General features: G+C 37.9%; 1 protein-coding gene across 3 annotated transcripts in view; it reads right to left on the reverse strand.

The window, feature by feature from the left end:
- Positions 1-1242: 1242 nt before the first annotated feature.
- Positions 1243-24486, reverse strand: part of YIPF6 (Yip1 domain family member 6) — a 39681-nt gene continuing 16437 nt past the window's right edge. For 2 of the 3 annotated variants that reach the window (XM_044234545.1, XM_044234547.1), the window contains exons 2-7: positions 21069-21197; positions 19700-19778; positions 9990-10032; positions 6981-7106; positions 6195-6352; positions 1243-4443 (exon numbers count right to left, since the gene is read on the reverse strand). In XM_044234545.1, the coding sequence (XP_044090480.1) occupies positions 4325-4443; positions 6195-6352; positions 6981-7106; positions 9990-10032; positions 19700-19778; positions 21069-21197 (654 nt within the window). In that variant the 3' untranslated portion in view covers positions 1243-4324. The remainder of the gene's footprint in view (positions 4444-6194; positions 6353-6980; positions 7107-9989; positions 10033-19699; positions 19779-21068; positions 21198-24486) is intronic. The other variant, XM_044234546.1, reaches the window with a different exon arrangement.

Raw genomic sequence — 24486 nt, forward strand, 5'->3', positions numbered from 1 at the left:
ATTTACAGGAAAGATCAGGATTAAAATGGAGTATTGAAGAGAACCAAGAAATTACCAGCAGTGATGGCACAGAGCACAAAGGCTCTGAAATAAACAGAACAGAATGAACGTGGTTACTTCCTAACAGGTGGAACCACTGACTTCATTAAAGCAAAGCCCTTACTCTGTTATTTTCCCCACCTAGTTTAAACCAATTAAAAAAGAATTTTATTCTCACACTACTGCTCTCCGAGGTCTTAGAAATATAACTGGTATTATAAGTGACTAGATGCATTCCCTGACTATAAGCACCTGAATAAACAGGTTAAATTTTGATGCACTAATCTTCCCTCTGGGAGAATTAAAATGAAAGAGGCAGAAGTTGGTTGACTCTTAAGACTTTGAGAAAAAGAAGAGGAGCGTGCATGTGTGCATGTGTCAGGTGGGGGAAAGGAGACAAAAGGGGCTGAAGGTGGGGGAAGGCAGGAAACCTAACTCTTTCCAATGTACAACTGCTCTTGTATTTTTCTCAGATCCTAATATAGTGTTCTATTACTTAGTGGGGGGAAAAAAGAATGAGAGTTATCTATCTCCAGTCAGTTGTAGGGTGTAATGGCTAATGACAGGAAGCATACCCATACCCTGGGAAAAGGGTATATTCATTTCATGTACATAACAATGCAATTCAAAACTGTCTCCTACTATGCTCCCATTTAGTGTTTTCCTATTTTAAATCAATTTACTGTGTGACCTTGGGCAATTTACTTAACCTTTCTGTGACTCAATTTTCTACTTGTAAAATGAGAATTGTAGCACTTTTTGTTACAGAGTAGAGGAGATACATAAAAAGCACTTAAGAATAGTGCCTGGCCAAATCAATAGAGACAGAAAGCAGACTGGTGGTTGCCAAAGGCTGGGGAGAAGGGGAAAAGAAGTGATGCTACTGGATATGGGATTTTACTGGGAGGTGATGAAAATGTTCTAAAATGAGCTAGTGGTTATAATACACAAGTATGTGAATATACTGAAAAAAATCACTTAATTGTACATCACTTTAAAAGGATGAATTTTATGGTAAAGTATATCTCAACAAAGCTGTTATAAAAATTCTTAAAAAAATAGAATATTGCCTGGCACAATGTAAGTGCCCAATAAATATTAACCATTATTAGTAGTAATATTATTGTCATTATTATTACTTAGCCATCTTATGGCCTGAGTAAATCCCTAGAAATTCTTTATTTTCAATAAAAGCCCACAGAATCTAGAAAAGTATTTATAATTTACATACATGAATTAACATTCACAGATTTATCTCTATCCAAACTGTCTCAGAAATTAACAGTCTAATTAAGAATAACAATTTCAGTATCTTACTCTGGAATAAAACAGCTCATGCAATGGATGTCTGATCATATCATTATAGCATGTAGATAAATTCCAATGACTTGTCATCACCCAAGGATTTGAAATGACAGGAGATTTTCATTTTCATCTTCAGGAAGTCCAGGTAAAGTAAGTAGTTTATTATAAGAAGTACACAATTACATCTTTAACTACAGGCTTGCTAGCCTTCTAATCACATCTGAGAGATACTTTATAAAAAGACAAATACAGTAAACAGTAAAATGCTGACTGGTCCTATGTCCTGTGACAAGCCCACCTTGCCCAACAACAGAAAAATCCATCACAATAAAAAGATCCTATTCAACTCATGTAATAAGACTCCCAAGAGGCAAAAGACTTGACAATTAATGGTTGACATTTAAGACTACACTGCACATTCAAATACGTTTGCATCAGTTGAGTTTTTATAATCTGAAGAGCAATTATATCCAGTCTTCACCTTTCTATTGCTAAAGAATGTTACAACAGAGGCTCAGTCTCAGAAGTAGGGTGAGCAAATGACAACCCATGACAGTGATGCACCACATTCGGCAAGGATGCAGTATATTTGGTAATGATGCTCACACACTTGAGTTTCAACTAAAGCATGAAACTTCCCAATTCCTAGAACAGGATTTCCTTTGTTAAAATCCCTTTCTCTTCTAGTCCTTCTTTCTATAATTAGCTATGTGCCTTTGCAGCAAACCAGGGAAAGCTATGTTGAGGGTTATAACTTCCAGAGAGTCAGGTCTTCTGCCACAAAAAGCAATGCACTTTTTTTGTATATATTAAGAAAATAATCATTTATACCATAAAACTGACCATTCATTTTCAGAAAGATAATCTCCATTTTACCCATCTTCAATTAAATCAAATAAAACCATTCCTTAAATCACCCAAGAGCAAGAGATTAACACACAGAACAAACTGCCTTAACACCCAATATAACCCCCTCCCCACTCCCCATCATAAAACTGCCACCCCTGTTGTAACCTTAAACATTTCTGATCAAAATATTTAGCCTGAGTAAAATTCGGTAGGCAATTCCCTTTTGAAAAACATGATCATTTCTTTAATTTTACATTATAACCACTGGGACAGATAATGAAATAACTTTGGAAAAGAGAAGTTTTTAGTAAAGGATGGGAAATTTCAGACGATGGAAATGGATGATAAATTAAGGACCAATTTCAAAATCAAAACCAGTTTCAAAATATTGTCTTTACCAATTCAAGACTGAAAAATTGGCTTTGTGCTCACCAGGTTTATTTTAAAATTTAGAAGAGAAATTAAAATGAATACGAATATATAATAACCAAAACCTCTGGAGAAGGCTGGTATTGAGAGGAACAACTTTGAAATGCTCAGTAATTTAGTGATAACTCCAAGAACCCATTTGTCCTAGTAGTATTCTTGGTTAATCTGGGAATGGACAAAATACGTTTTTAAAATTATATATCCATGTGTAGATAGTCTTTAGATAAAAAAATGAATAAATATTTAGATTCCATGATAAAGAAAAACCATGGAATAAATTCCTATCTTTATAAGTAACTGTATATACAATGAATGTTTTCGGCCTGACTCCTAATCTTTTGTCTATTAAGAGTTCTTCAATGTGCAATTTATAGATGGCAGCAGTTCATATTACCCTAAAGGAACCCTGTTTAGCTTTGAATCAGCCTTTCCAGACACTCTGCTCCCTGAAAAGCCTTCACACTTGTGTGTATAAATAGCTGAGAATACAAGTGGGTGCACATGTGCAAAAAAAAAGTACTTGTCTAAAGAAGAGCTAAGCAGCTTTACAAATATAGTCTAAAACCAAGAAAATAAATTGCTATTACCCAACACAAAAAGCACAACTAATGAAAAAACTGCTAAGCCCACTATGAAGAGGTGGCAGCTGTAAACCCATGGCATCCAACGTCATGCTCTAAGCATCTAGCTGTTCTGTGAACCAGCCATCAGAACACTAAATCCCTCCATGTGCATGGGGTTAAATGCAGGCTTCTGATTTAGCTTTACTTTCTAGTTAAAGCCCAGACTACACAGAATAATGAGGGCTTCCTTAGAGCTATGCTGTGTCCAAAATGCTTCAATCTACCCTGAAGAACAAGTGCCCAAATGATAATATGCATTAAGGGCCTAACGATCTAAAATTCTTGAGGTCTCCCACTTGGATAAGTTCAAGCACTGGTCCACCAAGAGCTTCAATGACAGGGAATTACATATTGACTATGAACAGCTTGCCTATTCAGAGCTAGGGAGCAAGATTAAAAACTAGAGTGTCAATGAGGTGCTGTTAATAAACATGGTGGAAAGGGAACCATACAGAACAACTAAAGAAGCTGATTCTTTACCTGTCCTTCGCTTTTTAGAAAGCAACAAGTGCAGAATTTTCTCCGGTCAAAATCTGAATACTGGTTAATGCATGTTTTCTCCTCTGCAATTATGAAGCCCCTTCCCAACCTCTGTCATTGCCTTTTTAAGCCTAAGAAAGAAATAAAACAAAATGGATAGACTACCCATTCCTATTTATGAAAAGAGAGGCATATTCTAATAGTCATAAGGCAATGTGTTTAAGATCCGCACCTGAACTGGTATTCTCAAAACTGAAAATACAGCAGTTAATTCCACTCAACTTGCAGGATGTATTCATGTGCTTCCCAAATCATTGGCTATCACTTGACTGGACCACAGTGACCCTATCACGCCTTAAGGCAGCACTATACTGCATATACTACATATTTTAAAGAAATAACATCAAGAGGCAAAGGACAGCCTTTCAAACATCAGTTCCTTATAAGCAGTGATGGTGCTTTATGGCTCCCTTTTAATATCCTCACATACCAAATACCTCCAAAATTACACAAAAGAGGGCCAGAGGGAAAGCTCCATGGTGAATTGCATCTTTCAGATGAGCTTTCAATTCACTGGTTTTTAATTTCCATTTCCTGCTTTACTGAGGAGTGAATGTGAGAATCATCCAACTGATGACAAAATAGAACAAGAAAACAGGATAAATGGCCAGGGCTTTGCGGTTTGGAGGCTGGCTATCGGCAAGAAAAGCTGTAGAAGCTAAACAAAACAAACAAAACAAAATGGAATCTTTAATATAATAAGATTGTCACAACCACTAACATTTACTATACTTTAATGTGCTTGGCATAGTCTGGAACACAGAATTACACAAAAAGTTCAGTTATATTTGTGACCTTTGGGGAAAAACGCATTCTGCGGCATAATTTTTCCAGACAGTTGAGAGCTACTTGTTTCCAATACTAAACTCTGAAAGTTGTCAACCATTTCACATGAAAATCTTTCTAAAAGGGGCTTCCTAACCTTTTCTGAGAAGTTACTGACCTGTGATGAATACACTGAGAAAAATGTCTAAGGCAAGTTGCTCCTATGGCAAATGGCCTCATACTGCTATGCTTCTTGAGTAATTGTTCTCATTATTCAGTTATTGGCTCTTTTAGATGTTATTCCTCTTGTCCACCCAGGAAATGAGACTCAACCTTTCACACATCTGATCATCCGTTGCAGGCAATCTTTCTTGAGCAACCATCACATATCCTCCCATTGCAGGCAGAACTGCCCACATACATCCTCTGTGTCCCCACCATACCCTGCACACACTTCCATCTCCCACCTGGGACACCTATTGCCCTTAAGTGTTTACATGTCTGGCTGCTCCACTATGTTATGAACTCTGAGGATAGAGACTGTGCCTAGCACAATGTTTGTGCTCAAGAACTATCTGCTGAATTAGAAAATGGAATGCTTATAGGAGCTTCTCTCTCTTCTAAGATTCTACTTCCTGAACAGCTATAAGCCTGGACACCAGATATTCACAACTACAAGTATGGTAAGTTATCAGAGGCTAAGTGAGGGAATGAGGGGGTTCTCCATGGGTAAAGCACTCGAGCTTAACACACAGTCTTTATAATATTAATTCTGGCATTCTCAGACTGTATTTTTGGATTACTTCTTGGATTTTAACCATGTTCCAGAGCAAATGTGTATGTTAATGCACTTAAAAATATTAGGCAGTCTGTCTATCCCATGAAGTAAGAAGCCAGTGAGCAGTTCTAGTTGAAGGTAGAATTTTAGGAATGCAAAAACAATGAGCACATAGCATTCACTGCCACCACTATAGGCTCTTCCTAATTTTTGGCAGAATTTTCTACTGAAGCAGAAAAGTACTACATGATAATACACATAACAACCTATACTGGGAGGTAGTATAATACAGTTCTAAACAGGTGTGTCACCTGCTTGGGTTTGAAACATAATTCCCCTATTCACTAGTTATGTGTCCTAGGGCAAGTGTTTTAACCTCACTGGGTCTGTTCCTCATATGTAAAAATGGGACCAAGAATACTACTTTTTATTTGAGTTGTAAGGGTTAAGTGAGATAATACATATAAAGCACTCACAACAGTGCTTGGCCTAGAATAAGCAATCTGTAAATGCTGGCTACTATTCTTATCATGATTAATTTGTTAGGAAAAGGCCCAAGTCATTTCTCAAGTCACCTACACCTCCTATATGCTAGGATCTGAGCTAGGTCTAGTGTAATCCCCTTTCCTGACCCTATCAATTATTTAAGAATGAAAAAGAAAGGATATGACCCCCTGCATCTCACAAGGCCAGATATCCAACTCTGATAAGATGTTGCCTACTTGGAGAAGAGGGTTCTGTGGATGATACTGACAAGAATCCTATCACTCTCATATGACTCAGGAGTTACACTGCACCTCATCTGGTTGTCATCTCTAACTCATGTTTTGTCTGCTTTGCTACTGTAGAGATAAGTACATTCTTACCTACTATAGACCAGGCAAACATCACGATCACCACAAAAAAACGGACCATGAAGTTTATAGGTCCTGGCTCGGCCAAAAGCACCAACCGGCAAACCAGCATTGCCACCGTCAAGGGAAGTATACAGTAACCCAGCACACAGAGGCTCTGAAAAAAAGATCTAAAAAATAACATACATCTTTAAAGATCATAAATATAGTTGATCTGTATCATGATATGGCTTATTTCACAGATTTCTATATACGTAGATTGTTACCTTCCTTCAAATATGTAATACCTATACCCTAAGATTGATTCTATAAGGAGGCTTCTGTATTAAGCATAAGCTTTAATTTTTCTCTCCCTCTACTCTTTCTCCCTTCCTCTCCAACTCCTTGAGAGTCAACCACCTAAGGTACCAGATGATCTACTCTAATTCCTAGAGATTTCCTTCTCCCAATGAACTTCTAAGACAGTGGTTCTTAATCTTTTCTAGTTTAAAGACCTAGTTGAGAATTTGTTGGAAGCTATGGACCATCTCCTCCACAAAATGGACATAATCCTCTAACAAAAAAAGTCTCCACATGATTTCAGGAGCTGGAGAGAGCATCTGAAGCTTATCACAGGACCCTAGATAATTTAAGGTAAGTTAAACTAGGTGATCTCTGTTCGGTGGGTTTAAGAGAATTTCTCTTTAGCCCTCACTTATTTTCATTTTTCTTTAAAAAAATACCTAACTAGCCAGACTTCCTTAAAAGTCTAAGATATGCTATCTGGCAAGGCAAAAAGTACATTTTAATAATACTCACATGTTTCCTCCAAGAAGTTTTGAGTTGAGGGTGATGGTAACCGCACCAAACCAGACAATGACAAACACTTCTGCAAACTGGGGTCCTCCATCCTTTTCACTATCTATAGAGCTTCTTTGAAGCATTCTGTGAGAAGGAAATGGCATGAGAATTGCTTCATCTTTTATTTACGGCAATAAAGTTAAAGCAAACTTTGAATCAGGGAGCTGTCCTAAACCTCACCTGAAGATCTATAATATATAGGTTGTACGAAAGCAAGAAGTCAGAAATATTCGGTATGGCTCCCTTATTTCCAATTCCAAATGCCTCAGGACTGCATGGGTCACCACATCTGGCCTTGCTGGGATGTGTAAATGGATTACTGAAGACGTTTTTGGTTAAGCAGAGGTTATAAACTGAAGGGTCAAATGTGGCTCACAGACATGGAGTGATCAGTCCATACAAGATTTAAAATGGGTTTAAATTCAAGTGACAATATTTTAGAATTGGGAGGTTTCACTTAAAAATACATATTTCTGGGGACGCCTGGGTGGCGCAGTTGGTTGAACGACTGCCTCCGGCTCAGGGCGTGATCCTGGAGTCCCGGGATCGAGTCCCACATCAGGCTCCCAGCTCCATGGGGAATCTGCTTTGCTCTCTGATCTTCTCCTCGCTCATTCTCTCTCTCACTGTCTCTCTCTCTCAAATAAATAAAATAAAATCTTAAAAAAATAATAATAAAATAAAAATAAAAATACATATTTCTGGATTTTCTTAAAAAACCTGAAGAATTTCTAACAGTGGGCCTACGTTCCTACATGGCAACAACTGGGAGCAGTTGACTGACATAGCAGCAGGTCCCTTCACAAGGGGCTTCAGGTCACCAAATCATGTACACATTCAGGTTACTTCTCTACCCCTTAGATACATTTGCATTTATAATCCTTCAGTTAAGGCTTTAGTTCTGACATTTATTTATTATTTTTTAAGATTTTATTTATATGAGAGAGAACAGAGCAAAAGAGAAAAAAATGAGCTGGGGTGGGGCAGAGGGAGAGGGAGAAACATGCTACCTGCTGAGCAAGAAGCACGACTGGGGACTAGATGCCAGGACCCAGGGATCATAAGCTGAGCCCAAGGCAGACACTTAACTGATTGAGGCACCCAGGCACCCCTAGTTCTGACATTTCAGAATGGAAAGAGTCTATAAACCTATCTAGTTTATTTTTTTGAATCAAAACACAGATTATTACTAAAAGACTTCACTTTAAAATGGGGTAGTTGAGCAGGCACCGATATATCTTCTCTTTGTCTAAGAATTCTACAAACTTTTGAATTGTGGACTAGAACAGTTGGACTGAATGTTATTTTTTTCCAGTAACACCAAACTCACAACCTCTTTTAGTAAGTCTTGCCCTGCTATGCTGCTTGCCAGGGCAGGCTTCTGTATTCTGTACCTGTACGTACTCCATTCTGAGTCCTAACAATCCGATGCAAGGAATGCTGGCACTGATCACTTGTTGTCTGGAATCTCTACTGCTTTGGCCTGGTATGAAGAGAGAACATTAACGGGCCTCGAAGGCAGGAGATCCAGAAAGTGATCCAAGTTTTGTCATTAGGTATGCTAACTAGAGTACATCACTGGATGTCTTGAGATTCCAGTTTTCCTCTCTGCAAATAAATTGGGCTAAACTACATAATCTCTAATGTTAATCTTTTAAAACTTAAAAAGCATATGTTCAGTCATTCTAATATAAACCTGTCCATCAACGCACTGGAGTATTGCCCTTGATGTGGTTATTAAAGGCATAAGAAACAGCACTCTACATTACTGCCTAAATTACCAGATGTTTAATTCACATTAAAAAATGGGCTGAGAGGGGTGCCTGGGTGGTTCAGTGGGTTAAGCCTCTACGTTCAGCTCAGGTCATGATCTCAGGGTCCTGGGATCGAGCCTCGCATCAGGCTTTCTGCTCAGCAGGGAGCCTGCTTCCCGCCCCCCCTCTGCCTGCCTCTCTGCTTACTTGTGATCTCTCCCTCCGTCAAATAAATAAATAAAAATCTTTAAAAAAAAATGGGTGGAGAAGCCATTAAGAAATTTGTTCAGTTTAGAATCATAAAAAGTCAAGCCTAGAAGGGATCCTCAGCCATCTCCTTTTATAGATATGGAAAAGGAGACCCAGAGGAGTTAGGTGGGCAGAGATGTAAAATAATCACAGAGGAAGACAGTGGGCAATCAAGGAAACCTGAGGTTGAATCCCAAGTCTACCACTGATTGTGTGATCTCGGTTCAGTCCCCAATCTCTTTGAACCTAAGCTTGTTTGTCAAAAAAAGAAAATAATATTCTTGCCATGAGGATAAAATAAAGAGAAGGTATTTAAAAGTTTTCTGTAAATAGGAAAAAATCATTATACACATTTTGGTTCTAAGTAGTCCAAAATTGCTCTGGTAATAGCATAGTCAGGATGAGAACCCAGAAGTGAATCCTAATGCAGTATTTTTTCCACACTACCAATGGTTATATTCCCCTCTCCAATGGAACTATGCTCTCCTGTCCTCTCCCTTTATGTACAATGTGTATGGAAAGCCTAACACTTTAAAGTATGATCTTTCTTTGAACTTGAACACTTCTACTCTTCCTAATTTATTCTCATTCTCATTCATATTATTAAGATTTAAGAAGGATTAGGTTTACAAATAAACAGTACTTAAACCTACAAATACTTAATTCACTTAGTTTACTGATGGAGAGGTGCATGAGAGTAAACAAATGTCATTTCAAGAGAAATGGCTAAACAGGCTAAGAAGTTATTGGTAAAGAGAGAGGAGAATAATTTTCACATCTTTAATTCTATCACTCTTTGAATTGATCTGGAAAACTACTTGACTTTTTAGACTGAAATCATAAGGAGTACAATATATCATAGAAATCCTAAATAAAATATTCAAAATTTCCCTCAATTTTGAAACTCCACACAAGAAAGTATAGTCTATCTCAAATTGCAGAGGAAGGAAACGTAAGTACTTACAATGCAAGTGTCACACAAAGGATCAAAGGGCCCCACAGATCCCCTACAAGGCAAGAAAAAAACCAGAAGACTGTTAAACAACTATGTAGTATTTTCTATCTTTATTCCAATTATCTACCTCTCCCACTCTTGGAATTCAGACATCAAGGCTCTTTCTGTCTGCCCAAGCCTACCCAACCTCTCCTACCCCTCTACCTGACCTCCCTGCCCCCTGATTCTGAATGCCCTTCTTCATATATCCTTTCAATTTTGTTGACTTCATAGACCACAAATCACCCCTCTTCCACCTACTAAGCCACATTCCAACATGCTATAAAGACCAATGGGCCAGAGGTCAAAAGACTTAGGTGCCCCATCCTCAGAAAGACTAGAGCCAAGTCACTCCATCAAACTGAGACTACATTAGTATAATCAGGTTCACCTCAAGAATATGAGAAATGAAGCTGAGAAGGAAGTGACTTCCCCAAGTATATATAATAGTTAGGTATGGAAGTGGGACCAGAACCTCAGTCTTCTGAGTCCTACTCCAAAGTTCTTTCCACTCTGCCACACTGCTTCCCTTTCATAATTATTACACTGAACTAGTATGGAACTGCTGTTTGTATAGGTGAGAAAACAAGTCTATATTGGTAATTTCATAAGGTCAAACCTTAGCAAATAACAGGCAACTTTTAGAAAAGTAAAAAGCCTCTGCCAACATCAGGTCTAAGCACAGTGGTTCTCAGTTAATAGCTGTTAGGTAAATTCATCATCCAACAGTTCAGTAACATACAGCTTACAGCAAAATTACCTTCCCCAACGAAACTGAAAAAAAAAACATATACCATTTCTAACTTTCACTTCTTACATACATAACTTTAAAGAAGTATGCATATGTACATATTTACATTTTTTCCCACATTATATAAGTAATTTTGACACCACTGTGGAAAGTTTGGAAAAGGTATAAAGAAAAATCATAATCCTACCACTCTGATAAAATACTGTTTTTCTTGTTAAATTTTTGAAATTATCAACTAAAACAGTAAATTCAAGTACAACTGATACTAATACACTTTAAAAAATACACTTAAGTTTTTCTTAATTCAAAAAAATCTGTAATAGTTAAAACTATTTTCTTATTTTAGTAATATATTCTACTAAATAAGTAAGAATTATTTAGTAGAATATATGTATATTCTACTAAAATAAGAAAATATATATATATATATATATCTCACAAAATTTGCCATTTTAGTCACTTGTAAGTGTACAAGCTTTGGGTACATTCACTGTTTTACAAACCTTGTATCATCCATCTCCAGAACTTTTTCATCTTCCCAATCTAAAACTCCAACCCTATTTCCCACTTAACCTCCAGCAATCATCATTTTACTTTCTATCAGTTCAACTACTCTAGGGACCTACTAGAAGTGAAAAAAAATATGTCCTTTTGTGACTGGCTTATTTTCTTAGCGCAATGTCTTCACAGCTCATCCATGTTGTAGCATGGATCAGAATTTTACTCCTTTTTAAAACTGAGTCATAGTCCGCTAGTATATGGTATATGTCATGGTGTGTATACCACAACTTGTCTATCCATCCATTCACCTTTTGGCTATTGTGAATAAGGCTGCTATGAACATGGCTGTACAAATATCTGCTTGAGTTCCTGCTTTCAATTTTCGGGTATATACCAAAAGTGGAATAAGTGGATCATACAGTAATTCTATGCTTAATTTTCTGAGGAACCATCATGCCATTTTGCACAGCAGCTGCACCATTTCACATTCCCATTAGCAATGCAAAAGGATTCTAATTTCTCCACATCCTCACCAATAATTGTTATTTCTGTTTCTTTGATAATGGCCATCCTATTGGGTGTGAAGTGATACAGCATTGTGGGTTTTTTTAAGTCATGATTTTTTTCCTTAACACTTTGCCAAGGTCTATGCTAACAGAGCAGGGCAGAAGTACAAATTTGGGCCATGACTGACTTACCCTTTGTGCCAGCCTATCTGTCTATCCCCACAAGGTCTGGAAATGGACTTTAACACATGACATAGCTAATCATCATCACTAATAAGCAGAATAACATACTGGTTCTGCATTGCCACTAAAGCAAACTTGTTTTGGACTGAGCCACAGCAGCAGTTGAAAGGGTATCCTTACACCTGGGATAGTAGTGGTAGAATGGAAAGAAAATGAACTTGAAAACTGGGTTCTAGTCCTGCCTGTGTCATCCTAACCAGACTCTTAGCGTCTCTGAGACTCATTTTCTTCATCTGTAAAACAGGACCAATAATTCCTACTTCACAGGTTTGTTGTTAAGGATTAAAAAAGGTGTGTGTGTGTGTGTGTGTGTGTGTGTGTGTGTAGGAGGAGGGCATGGCACTAGAGTAACAGTTACCATTTATGGTGCAACTATCAAATGTCACATGCTGTGAGAGGTGGTTGATATGTATTACCTCTAAGCCTCACCAGCAGATATACATTATTATCTCCTCTTTAACAAAGAAAGAAACTTGAGCCTCAGAAAAGTTAACTGTCTTATTCAAGATCACACATGTAGTAATGGAACCATGATTCAAACCCAGATCTGTCCATGCTCTTTCCACTACATCCCAGTAGTAACAAATCATGTCAGCTCTACCCCACCGTGTACTAAGAAAGATTCTGATGCTGCATCCATGTGCCACATGTTGGCATCCCTACATTATAGCTGTAATGCTGCCCAAATAGAAGGTGTACTCATGTACAACATCATTGTCACTATTCTCAAACAACTGTTTCAGTTTTTCTGATAAAGGGTACTATGAAAGCAAATATAAAAGGTCTAATGATTTTAATAAGAAATTCTAAATAAAACCATAATTTATTGCAAAAACTGTTTTGATAGACCTCTTGGTCAAAAAAACATAGTCATCAGACTAAGTAATAGTTCTGCAAATAGAAATGTCAATAAAGATACTATTAATTTGTTAATCCTGGGCTGGAATTCTAATTTAATATTGAAACATTTTGCCTTTCCCTTGGAGATTGTCAGCTCAGGTTGAATAAAGTCCCTATGTGCTTATAGCTTCCAAAACTGTTTTTTTTCCAGTGGCAGATAGAGATATACCGTCTATAGAGAGAGGCAAAATGGCAGAGGAGTAGCAGACTGAAACAACATCAGATCCCAGGAGTTCAGCTATATAGGTATCAAACCATTCCAAACACCTAAAAACTCAACAGGAGATAGAAGAGAAGAAGAGCAGCAATTCTAGGAACAGAAAATTGACTAATTTCTGAAAGGTGGGACATGCAGAGAAGGGAATCCGATGTGACAGGGAAGGTAGGCCATGAGAGGAAGGTCCAGCTCCTGGAAAGCAGTGAAGCAGTGGAGCACAAAATCAGAATATTTAGAAGTCTGCTCCACTGATGGAAATCACTCCAGAGGCTAAGTAGGGGTGGAGCCCTCATGGGACAGTGTGCTCTCAGGTCCCACGGGGTCACAGAAATATTGAGGGTTTCTGAGTGTGACAGAGCTGCCCGGTATTGGAGCGGGGAAGCCAATTACAGAGCCAAAAGAGTGAGCTTTCAGATCAGGATTACCTTAAACCATGATCCAAGACACAGTCGGGCTACAGCTCTTCGAGCAGGGCAACACAAGTGGCAGAGCAAGGGAGACTACCTTCCTGCTCTGGGAGGAGCAGCTCAGCAGGAATCTGTTGGGTTTGGAGACTCCAAAAGGGGCCGTGCACCAGAGAAAGAAATGCTCGTCACAGACCGGGTGAGCTCAGTGTGGCCGAAGACCAGGGAGACAGGAGTGATTGACTGCATATCTCTGAGGGCACATGGAGGAATGGGGCCCCAAGCTCTCAGCTCCTCCAGGCCGGAGACTGGGAGGCCACCGTTTCCATCCCTGACCTCAAGAGCTCTGTGGAAAGCGATCAGGGAACAAAATGTACCGAGAGTGAACCCAAGCAGATTACTTAGCCCAGTCCCTGGCAAGGAGGTGCAATTACACCTCGGGCAAAGACATTTGAGAATCCCTGCAACAGGCTCTTCCCCCATAAGATTAGCAAGAACATCCAGGCAAGACCAAGCTCACAGGTGGCTCAAGGAGAAGAGCAGAACTCCAGAGCTAGGGGAAATCAACACAGAGAATTCATGGCTTTTCCCTCATAATCCATTCCTCTTGCAAAGTTAATTTCTTTTAATTTCATTTTTTTTCTTATTCTATTTTTTAACTTCTCCTCTTTCCTCTTTTAGCGTTTTTTAACTACTTTATCTTAACAATTGCTTTCTAAAAACAATCTTTATAAACCTTCAATATGATAGTTGTTTTTTATCCCTTCACTGAATTTAAACTTACTTTTTGTATACACATAGGTTTTTTCTTTATTCTAAAAAATTTGGGGACACAATTTCTTCTAATAGATCAAAATATAACCTAATCCAGCACATGGCTTTGTTCTAGTCTCCAGTATGAGCACATTCCTTCCTCTTTTTTTTCTTTTTCCAACCAACTTATCTTATCAATTCCTTTTTTAGAATTTTTTCTTAAATTTTCATCTTCACAGTCACATGCCATCCATTCATTGTGTTTACCCTTATATTTATATACCCTTACATATATAACTTTTTCTTTCTTTAAAATTTTGGGAGGTAGTTTCTTCTAAGATACCAAAATCAAGTGGGTGGCTCTGTTCTATTCACCAGTCATTCATATATATATATATATATATATATATATATATGTATATGTATATGTATATTTTTTATATATATGTATATACATATATATATGTAAAATTTGTTTTTATTTTTAAATTTTTATCTTTCTCCCCTTTTCTTCACCTGCCAGTTTTAGGATCTCTTCTGATTTGGTTAGCATGCATTTTTCTGGGGTCTCTGCCACACTTTTAGTGTTTTATTCTCTTGTTCATATATTCTTATCTGGATAAAATGACAAGGCAGAAAAACTCACCACTAAGAAAAGAACAAGAGGCAGTACCAATGACTAGGGACCTAATTAATATGAACATTGGTAATATGTCAGAATTAGAGTTCAGAACAACAATTCTCAAGGTGCGAGCCGGGCTCAAAAAAGGCATGGAAGATATTAAAAAAACCCTGCCTGGAGAAATAAAAGCCCTTTTTGGAGAAATAAAATAACTAAAATCTTACAACGCTGAAATCAAAAAAGCTATTAATGAGGTGCAATAAAAAAATGGAGGCTCCTACTGCTAGGATGAATGAGGCAGAAGAGAGAATTAGTGATATAGAAGAACAAATGACAGAAAATAAAAAAGCTGAGCAAAAGAGAGACAAACAACTACTGGACCACAAGGGGAGAATGAGAGAGATAAGTGATACCATAAGAAGAAACAACATTAGAATAACTGGGATTCCAGAAGAAGAAGAAAGAGAGAGGGGAGCAGAAGGTATATTGGAGCGAATTATTGGAGTGAATTTCCCTAATATGGCAAAGGGAACAAGCATCAAAATCCAGGAGGTGCAGAGAACCTCCCTCAAAATCAATTAAGAATAGGTCCACACCCTGTCATCTAATAGTAAAATTTATAAGTCTTAGTGACAAAGAGAAAATCCTGAAAGCAGGATTAAAGATTTAAAAAAAAATTTAAAGATTTTAAGTCAAACACTATACAGAGATAAGGAAGAACACTATATCATACTCAAAGTGTCTGTCCAACAAGAAGATCTAACAATTTTAAATATCTATGCCCCTACCATAGGAGCAGCCAACTATAAAAACCAATTAATAACAAAATAAAAGAAACATATTGACAATAATACAATAATAATAGGCAACTTTAACAACCCCCTCACTGAAATAGAGGGATCATCCAAGGAAAAGAACAACAAGGAAATAAAGGCCTTAAATGACACAATGAACCAGATGGACATCAAAGATATCTTCAGAACATTCCATCCCAAAGCAACAGAATATACATTCTTCTCTAGTGCACATGGAACATTCTGCAGAATAGATCACATCCTTGGTCACAAATCAGGTCTCAAGTGGTACCAGAAGATTGGGATCATTCCCTGCATATTTTCAGACCACAATGGCCTGAAGTTAGAACTCAATCATGAAAGGAAAGTTGGAAAGAACTGAAATACACGGAGGCTAAAGAGCATTCTACTAAGGAATGAATGGTTTAACCAGGAAATTAAAGAAGAATTGAAAAAATTCATGGAAACAAATGATAACGAAAACACAACCATACAAAATCTGTGGGACACAGCAAAGGCAGTCCTGAGAAGAAAATATACAGCAATACAAGCCTTTCTCAAGAAACAAGAAAAGTCTGAAGTACACAACCTAATCCTATACCTAAAGGAGCTATAGAAAGAATAGCAAAGAAAGCCTAAACCAGCAGGAGAAGAGAAATAATAAAGATCAGAGCAGAAATCAATGAAATAGAAACCAAAAGAACAGTAGAACAAATCAACGAAACTAGGAGCTAGTTCTTTGAAAGAATTAATAAGATTGATAAACCCTGGCCAGACATAACAAAAAGAAAAGAAAAAGGACCCAAATAAATAAAATCATGAATGAAAGAAGAGAGATCACAACCAATACGAAAAAAATACAAACAATTATAAGAACATATTATGAGCAACTATACACCAGCAAATTTGACAATCTGGAAGAAATGGATGCATTCCTAGAGACCTATAAACTGCCAAAACTGAACCAGGAAGAAATAGAAAACCTGAGCAGACCTATAACCAGTAAGGAGATTAAAGCAGTCATCAAAAATCTCCCAACAAATAAGAGCCCAGGGCCAGATGGTTTCCCAGGATAATTCTACCAAACATTTAAAGAAGAATTAATACCTAATCTCCTGAAACTGTTCTAAAAATAGGAATGGAAGGAAAACTTCCAAACTCATTTTTTGAGGCCAGGATCACCTTGACCCCAAAACCAGACAAGGATCCCACCAAAAAAGAGAACTACAGACCAACATCCTTGATGAACACAGATGTGAAAATTCTCACCAAAATACTAGCCAATAGGATCCAACAGTACATTCAAAGGATTATTCACCACGACCAAGTGGGACTTATTCCAGGGCTGCAAGGTTGGTTCAACAGCCACAAGTCAATCAATTTGATAAAATACATTAATAAAAGAAAGAACAAGAACCATATCATACTCTCAATAGGTGCTGAAAAAGCATTTGACAAAGTACAGCATCCCTTCCTGATCAAAACTCTTCAAAGTGTAGGGATAGAGGGCACATACCTCAATATTATCAAGCCATCTATGAAAAACCCACCGCAAATATCATTCTCAATGGAGAAAAACTGAGAGCTTTTCCGCTAAGGTCAGGAACATGGCGGGAATGTCCATTATCACCACTGCTATTCAACATAGTACTAGAAGTCCTAGCCTCAGCAATCAGACAACAACAATAACAAAAATTAAAGACATCCAAATTGGCAAAGAAGAAGTCAAATTATCACTCTTTGCAGATGATATGATACTATATGTAGAAAACCCAAAAGGCTCCACTCCAAAACTGCTAGAACTTGTGCAGAAATTCAGTAAAGTGTCAGGATATAAAATCATTGCTCAGAAATCAGTTGCACTTCTATACACCAACAGCAAGACAGAAGAAAGAGAAATTAAGGAGTCAATCCCATTTACAATTGCACCCAAAACCATAAGATACCTAGGAATAAACCTAACCAAAGAGGCAAAGAATCTGTACTCAGAATACTATAGTGTACTCATGAAAGAGATTGAGGAAGACACAAAGAAATGGAAAAACGTTCCATGCTCATGGATTGGAAGAACAAATGCTGTGACAATGTTTATGCTACCTAAAGCAATCTACACATTCAATGCAATCCCTATCAAAATACCATCAATTTTTTCAAAGAAATGGAAGAAATAATCCTAAAATTTACATGGAACCAGAAAAGACCTCGAATAGCCAAAGGAATATAGAAAAAGAAAACCAAAGTTGGTGACATCACAATTCCAGACTTCAAGCTCTATTACAAAGCTGTCATCATCAAGACAGTATGGTACTGGCACAAAAAACAGACACATAGATCAATGGAACAGAATAGAGAGCCCAGAAATAGATCCTCAACTCTATGGTCAACTAATCTTCAACAAAGCAGGAAAGAATGTCCAATGGAAAAGAGACGGTCTCTTCAACAAATGGTGTTGGGAAAATTGGGCAGCCACAAGCAGAAAAATGAAATCGGACCATTTCCTTACACCACACACGAAAATAGACTCAGAATGGATGAAGGACCTCAACGTGAGAAAGGAATCCATCAAAATCCTTGAGGAGAACACAGGCAGCAACCTCTTCGACCTCAGCCGCAGCAACTTCATCCTAGAGACATTGCCAAAGGCAAGGGAAGCAAGGGCAAAGATGAATTCTTGGGACTTCATCAAGATCAAAAGGTTTTGCACAGCAAAGAAACAGTTAACAAAACCAAAAGACAACGGACAGAATGGGAGAAGATATTTGCAAATGACATATCAGATAAAGGGCTAGTATCCAAAATCTATAAAGAACTTATCAAACTCAACACCCAAAGAACAAATAACCTAATCAAGAAATGGGCAGAGGACATGAATAGACATTTATGCAAAGAAGACATTCAGATGGCCAACAGACACATGAAAAAGTGCTCCACATTACTCGGCATCAGGGAAATACAAATCAAAACCACAATGAGATACCACCTCACACCAATAAGAATGGCTAAAATTAATAAGTCAGGAAATGACAGATGTTGGAGAGGATGTTAGAAAGGGGAACCCTCCTATATTGTTGGTGGGAATGCAATCTGGTACAACCACTCTGGAAAACAGCATGGAGGTTACTCAAAAAGTTAGAAATAAAGCTACCCTATGACCCAGTAATCGCACTACTGGGTATTTACCCTAAAGATACAAATGTAGTGATTTTGAAAAGGCATGTGCACATGAATGTTCATAGCAGCAGTGTCCACAATAGCCATATTATGGAAAGAACCTAGATGTCCATCAACAGATGAATGGATAAAGATGTGGTATATATGCACAATGGAATACTATGCAGCCATCAAAAGAAATGAAATCTTGCCATTTGCAACAATGTGAATGGAGTTAGAGGGTATTATGCTGAGCGAAGTAAGTCAATCAGAGAAAGACAATTATCATGTGATCTCTCTGATATGAGGAATTTGAGAGGCAGAATGGAGGGGCTTTGGGGTTAGGGAAGGGAAAACGAAACAAGACGGCACTGGGAGGGAGACAAAACATAAGAGACTCTAAATCTCATGAAACAAACTGAGGGTTGCTGGGGGGGCAGGAGGTATGGAGAGGGTGGCTGGGTTATGGACATTAGGGAGGGTATGTGATTTGGTGTGTACTGTGAAGTATGCAAGCCTGATGATTCACAGACCTGTTCCCCTGGGACAAATAATACATTATACTTTAATAAAAATAATTAATAAAACAAAAACAAAAGCAAACAAAAAAGATATACTATCTATATTTATTGATGAAGATGACACATTAGGCAAAATCTTCCAATCTCTGAAATTCAATTCTAAATGTTTAAATTCTTCCAAAACGTTCATTTACATATTCTTTTATATATTTTTCATTCTGCAAAATGCCAGTTTTCTTATCACAGAAATGTAGCCACATAACGTATTTGATAAGGTACATTGAAAAACAGCAAATCCTCAAAAAACTATATACTTACAATCTCTCAACAGAGTATTACTTTTCCTTGGGTACAAAACATGCATGAATTTTTTCCCAACAGCTTTTAGATCACGCATCTGAAAGACATAAGCAACTTCTTGTAGTGTCCTGACCAAGTTACAAAGTAGTCCCCTCACTTAATTTGCTCAAATTTATTTTAACCTTCTAGGTTCACTGAATTTGGGAACTACAATGTCAGTTTAACACCTTCACTATACAAACAAGCAGAAAGGTAATGCATTTCTACTAACGTTTTAAAAATTTACTTAAATTCAATTAATTAATATAAAATGTGTAATCGTTTCCGAGTTAGAGGTCAGTGATTCATCAGTCTTATATACTACCCAGTGCTCTATTAACTTTTTAATTAACTCCTTAAGCCAACATTTAACTCTTTACCACATCCACCTGTTCTGTTTTGATTTTTAAAGCTCTGTAAAGGAGAAACAGAGCTGTACCAATATGTTACTTAAAGAAACTAAAATAATGTAACTATTAAAATCTACTTTGCAACACATGGCATCTGACTTTCAGTTCATAACTGATGAAGTCCTAAGGGCCAATGAGCCTGCTCCCTAACTACCATATTATACAGAATAAAACAAATTAATTTCCAACATTCCCAATTTGAATCCTGGTAAATGAATCCTAGAAGCAAGATTTTTAAAAATCAAGACAGCTGAGGAGCACCTGGGTGGCTCAGGTAATGATCTTACAGTCCTGGGATCAAGCCCCCTGTTGGGCTCCCTGCTCAGCAGGGGGTCTGCTTCTCCTTCTTACCCCCCCCCAACCCTGTTCAATCTCCTCTCTCTCTCTTTCAAATAAATAAATAAAACTCAAAAAAATCTAGACATTTGTAAAAGAGTACAGCAATACAAACATAACCTGTCAAATATAGTTGAGATAATTCTGTCCTAATTTTTTCACCTATCAATTTCTTCATGTAATTAATAGTTCTTTATAAATACATTAACAGTTGTTTAGTATTCCATCCCATAGATATAACACAATTTACTTAACTGAAATCCCTTCTGTTGTTCAATTTACCCTTATTATAAGGAATGCTGTAATAAACATCTTTGTATATTAATATTCTTCTGTATTTTGAAAAATATTTTTTTAAAAATTCCATATACCCTATGTGGAGCAGAATGACCAGCTTAAAAATATTCGAACATTGTAAGATTCTTAATACTCATTACAGCCAAATTGCTCTCCAAGAAGGCTGTACGAGTTATTCTCTAGGGGAAAATCTTAAATTTCAATAAATAAGATATACTGAAAATCAGTGAGCCAAACCAAAAAAGTCCTATAGTTACTTAGTCCCATGATACTGAACAGAAGTTCTCTCAGCTAGACTAACTTACAATGGTATTCTGAACAGATTCATTTAATGTGGAGCTGTCAAATTCCCGAATATGAGATCTCATAGGAATGGTGATTTCTCCTTCCACAGGGATGTCTTGTGAGATGGATATATCAGAAAGGCCTGCAAACTGAGAAGAGTTGGGGAAAAAAATTAAAGTCTGTAATCAACTGCAGCATTTTTCAAAGACATCATTTCCTAGTGAGTAGAGACTATGTCTTTTCATGGGGTGTTACACAGTTTTTAAAGTAAGGTATTAGTTTACCAGACATTACACAATGTGTTCAACTAAAATTCTCAAATGGTTTTTTCTTTTAACTTAAAGAAGGAGATGGCACATGATAGAAAAAATTACAAAGTAAACGGCATAGACACTTTCTTACTCTCAAATATTTGCTTTCTTTCAAGCATGAAACCTTCACATGGCACAAGTTAGCAAGATTGCAAAGCTATCTGAAAACAACCTTTTGGGAATTGCATCTTCACACAGCCACAATTCTGTAGCTCTTTTACTCTGTGGTAGGCTCTGGTGGCCTCTGCTGGCTACAAAGGAGCATGAAGTGAAGCCTAACAGGAAACTGGGAAGAACAAGGAAATATCAAAATAAATTCTCATCTCTACTCTTTCTAGCAGGTTACCTAGCAAACCAGATCAAGTAACATTTCCAAAGTGAATTGTGAGATTGCAAGCTCATAAACTCTTATGTTCAAATGCCAAATTTTATTAGTATAACTAAAACTCTGAAATCTTCAAGTCCCTAAGAAAATAAAAGCAATCCCTTCTCACATGGATTTTGTCCCAACAGGGACAATATTTAAAGGGTAGCAGTTGCAGGTAAATAAGTACAAGACAGTACACTGAAATTTTAGGAAGAATACAGTTGCTCAAAGAACTTATGAAAAATAACTTCTCAAACACACTTTTAATAAGAAATGCAAATTAAAGCTACTTGTAATAAATGTTTTTCCCTGTTAAGACTGGCAAAAATACAACAGTATGACAACATACTCTGGGAGTGAAGTAGTCACACACATCTGGTGGGAATGCAAAATAAAACTACAGTCTATGAAGATGAATCTGGCAATATCTAACAAATTTATACATGGATCACCCATTGACTAAGCAATACCACTTTTAGGAGTCTAAAGACAAGGGGCAAAAACACAAAAACACAAAGCACAAAAACACAAAAACACAAAGCTATTTATTAACACTACTTATAAAAGCAAAAACCCGAGAATAACCCATATGCCCACCAACAGAGGATTACTTGAATAAAGTATGGGATATGGACATAACAGAGCTCTATGCAGCTGTAAAAGAAATGGGAGTATCTTCAAAGTACTGTTTATGGAGTGTTAAATAAAAAAGGAATGTGGAGAAAAGTTTGTAAAATATGCTACCATTTATCTAAGAAAGGAGAGAATACAAATACACGCTCTCACACCTGAACGTTATTTTTAAGACTTTATTTATTTGACAAAGAAAGAGCATGAGGAGCAGAGGGAGAGGAAGAAGCAAACTCCCTGTGGAGCAAGGAGCTCGATGTGGGACTTGATTGCCAGACCCTAGGATCATGACCTGAGCCAAAGGCAGATGCTTCACCAACTGAGCCACCCAGGCATCCTGAATGTTATCTTTTTAATGTAAGAAATGTGAAAGAGGGACGCCTGGGTGGCTCAGTTGGTTGGACGACTGCCTTCGGCTCAGGGCGTGATCCTGGAGTCCCGGGATCGAGTCCCACATCGGGCTCCCAGCTCCATGGGAAGTCTGCTTCGCTCTCTGACCTTCTCCTCGCTCATGCTCTCTCTCACTGTCTCTCTCTCTCAAATAAATAAATAAAAAATCTTTAAAAAAAAAAAAAGAAATGTGAAAGAAATAAACCATGCAGTGTGATGTAAGTCATATGATTTTTTTAAAAAGAGGTCTCCTATTAAGGAAAGGGAGTAATAAGGTAGAAGAGACAGGGAAAGAGGCTAGGCTTTTTCAAATACAAGTTGTTCCATGTATATGACTTGAAATCATATAAATAGTTCACATAATAATGAAACAAAATTAAAACTTAAAAGAAGTCCTTAAAACTGAAAGAAAAATAAAATAAATGAACCTATGGCATGAGGAATTAAATATTCACAACCACACAGAGAGCAACTATTTTAAGTGGCTTTAAAACACTATAATTTGACTTGTGATTAGGATGTGGAGAGCTGGAAAGAATACCATTCCCCCCACCCTGCCAATAGAATGAGAAAAAGTTAGATGAACTACAAAATCACAACTTTTCTTGAACCCATCAAAGAGTTAAGGTTGTAGGGCAACCAAGCAGCCTGCATAAAATCCAAGGAAAGAAAGATGCTTCCAGAGGGGAGGAGTCAAGATGGCGGAGAAGTAGCAGGCTGAGACGACATCAGGTAGCAGGAGATCAGCTAGATAGCTTATCAAATCATTCCAAACACCTACAAATCCAAGAGGAGATCGAAGAGAAGAAGAGCAACAATTCTAGAAACAGAAAATCGACTACATTTTGAAAGGTAGAATGGGCAGAGAAGTGAATCCAAAGTAACAGGAAGATAGACCATAGGGTGGAGGGGCCAGATCCTGGCAAGTGGCAGAGCAACAGAGCACAAAATCCGGACTTTAAAAAGTCTGCTCCACTGAGGGACATCACTCCAAAGGCTAAACTGGGGTGAAGCCTACGCGGGGACAGTGTGCCCTCTGCTCCCACATGGTCACAGAAGGATCGGGGGTGTCTAAGTCTCTCAGAGCTCACAGGTTTTAGAACAGGGACGGAGCTGAGGAGTGAGCTCGCAACTCGGGGTTACCTTGAACCTAATCCGTGGCACAGGCCACTGCTCTGTGAGTGGGGTCCCCACAAGATATGGGAGATCCCCCCTGGAAGAGCTCAGGCATCTGCAGTTCAGAGACCCCAGGCGGAACTGTGTGCCAGGGACAGAGATGCTTGGTCACAGACTGGGTGAGCTCGGAGTGCAGCCAGAGGACAGGGAAACAGGAGTAATTGAGCGCTTTTCTCTGAGGATTCACTGAGGAGTGGGGCCCCGAGCTCTTGGCTCCTCCGGGCCAGAGACAGGGAGGTGTCCATTTTCATTCCCATCCTCCAGAATGTTCAGGGAACAAAAGCTCCTGAAAGCGAACCCGAGCAGATTACTTAGCCTGGCCCCTGGAAAGGGCGGTGCAATTCAGCCTTGGGCAAAGACACCTGAGAATCACTACAACAGGCTCCTCCCCCAGAGGATCTACAAGAAATCCAGCCAAGACCAAGATCACTTACCAAGGAAAACAGCAGAATTCCAGAGGAGGAGAAAGTAAAGCATGGAATTCATGGCTTTCTCCCCATGATTCTTTAGTCTTGCAAACTTAATTTTTTTAAATTGTTTTTTTTTGCTGCTAAATTTTTTTAA

Source organism: Neovison vison, chromosome X (genome assembly GCF_020171115.1).
Source record: "Neovison vison isolate M4711 chromosome X, ASM_NN_V1, whole genome shotgun sequence".
Taxonomy (NCBI): domain Eukaryota; kingdom Metazoa; phylum Chordata; class Mammalia; order Carnivora; family Mustelidae; genus Neogale; species Neogale vison.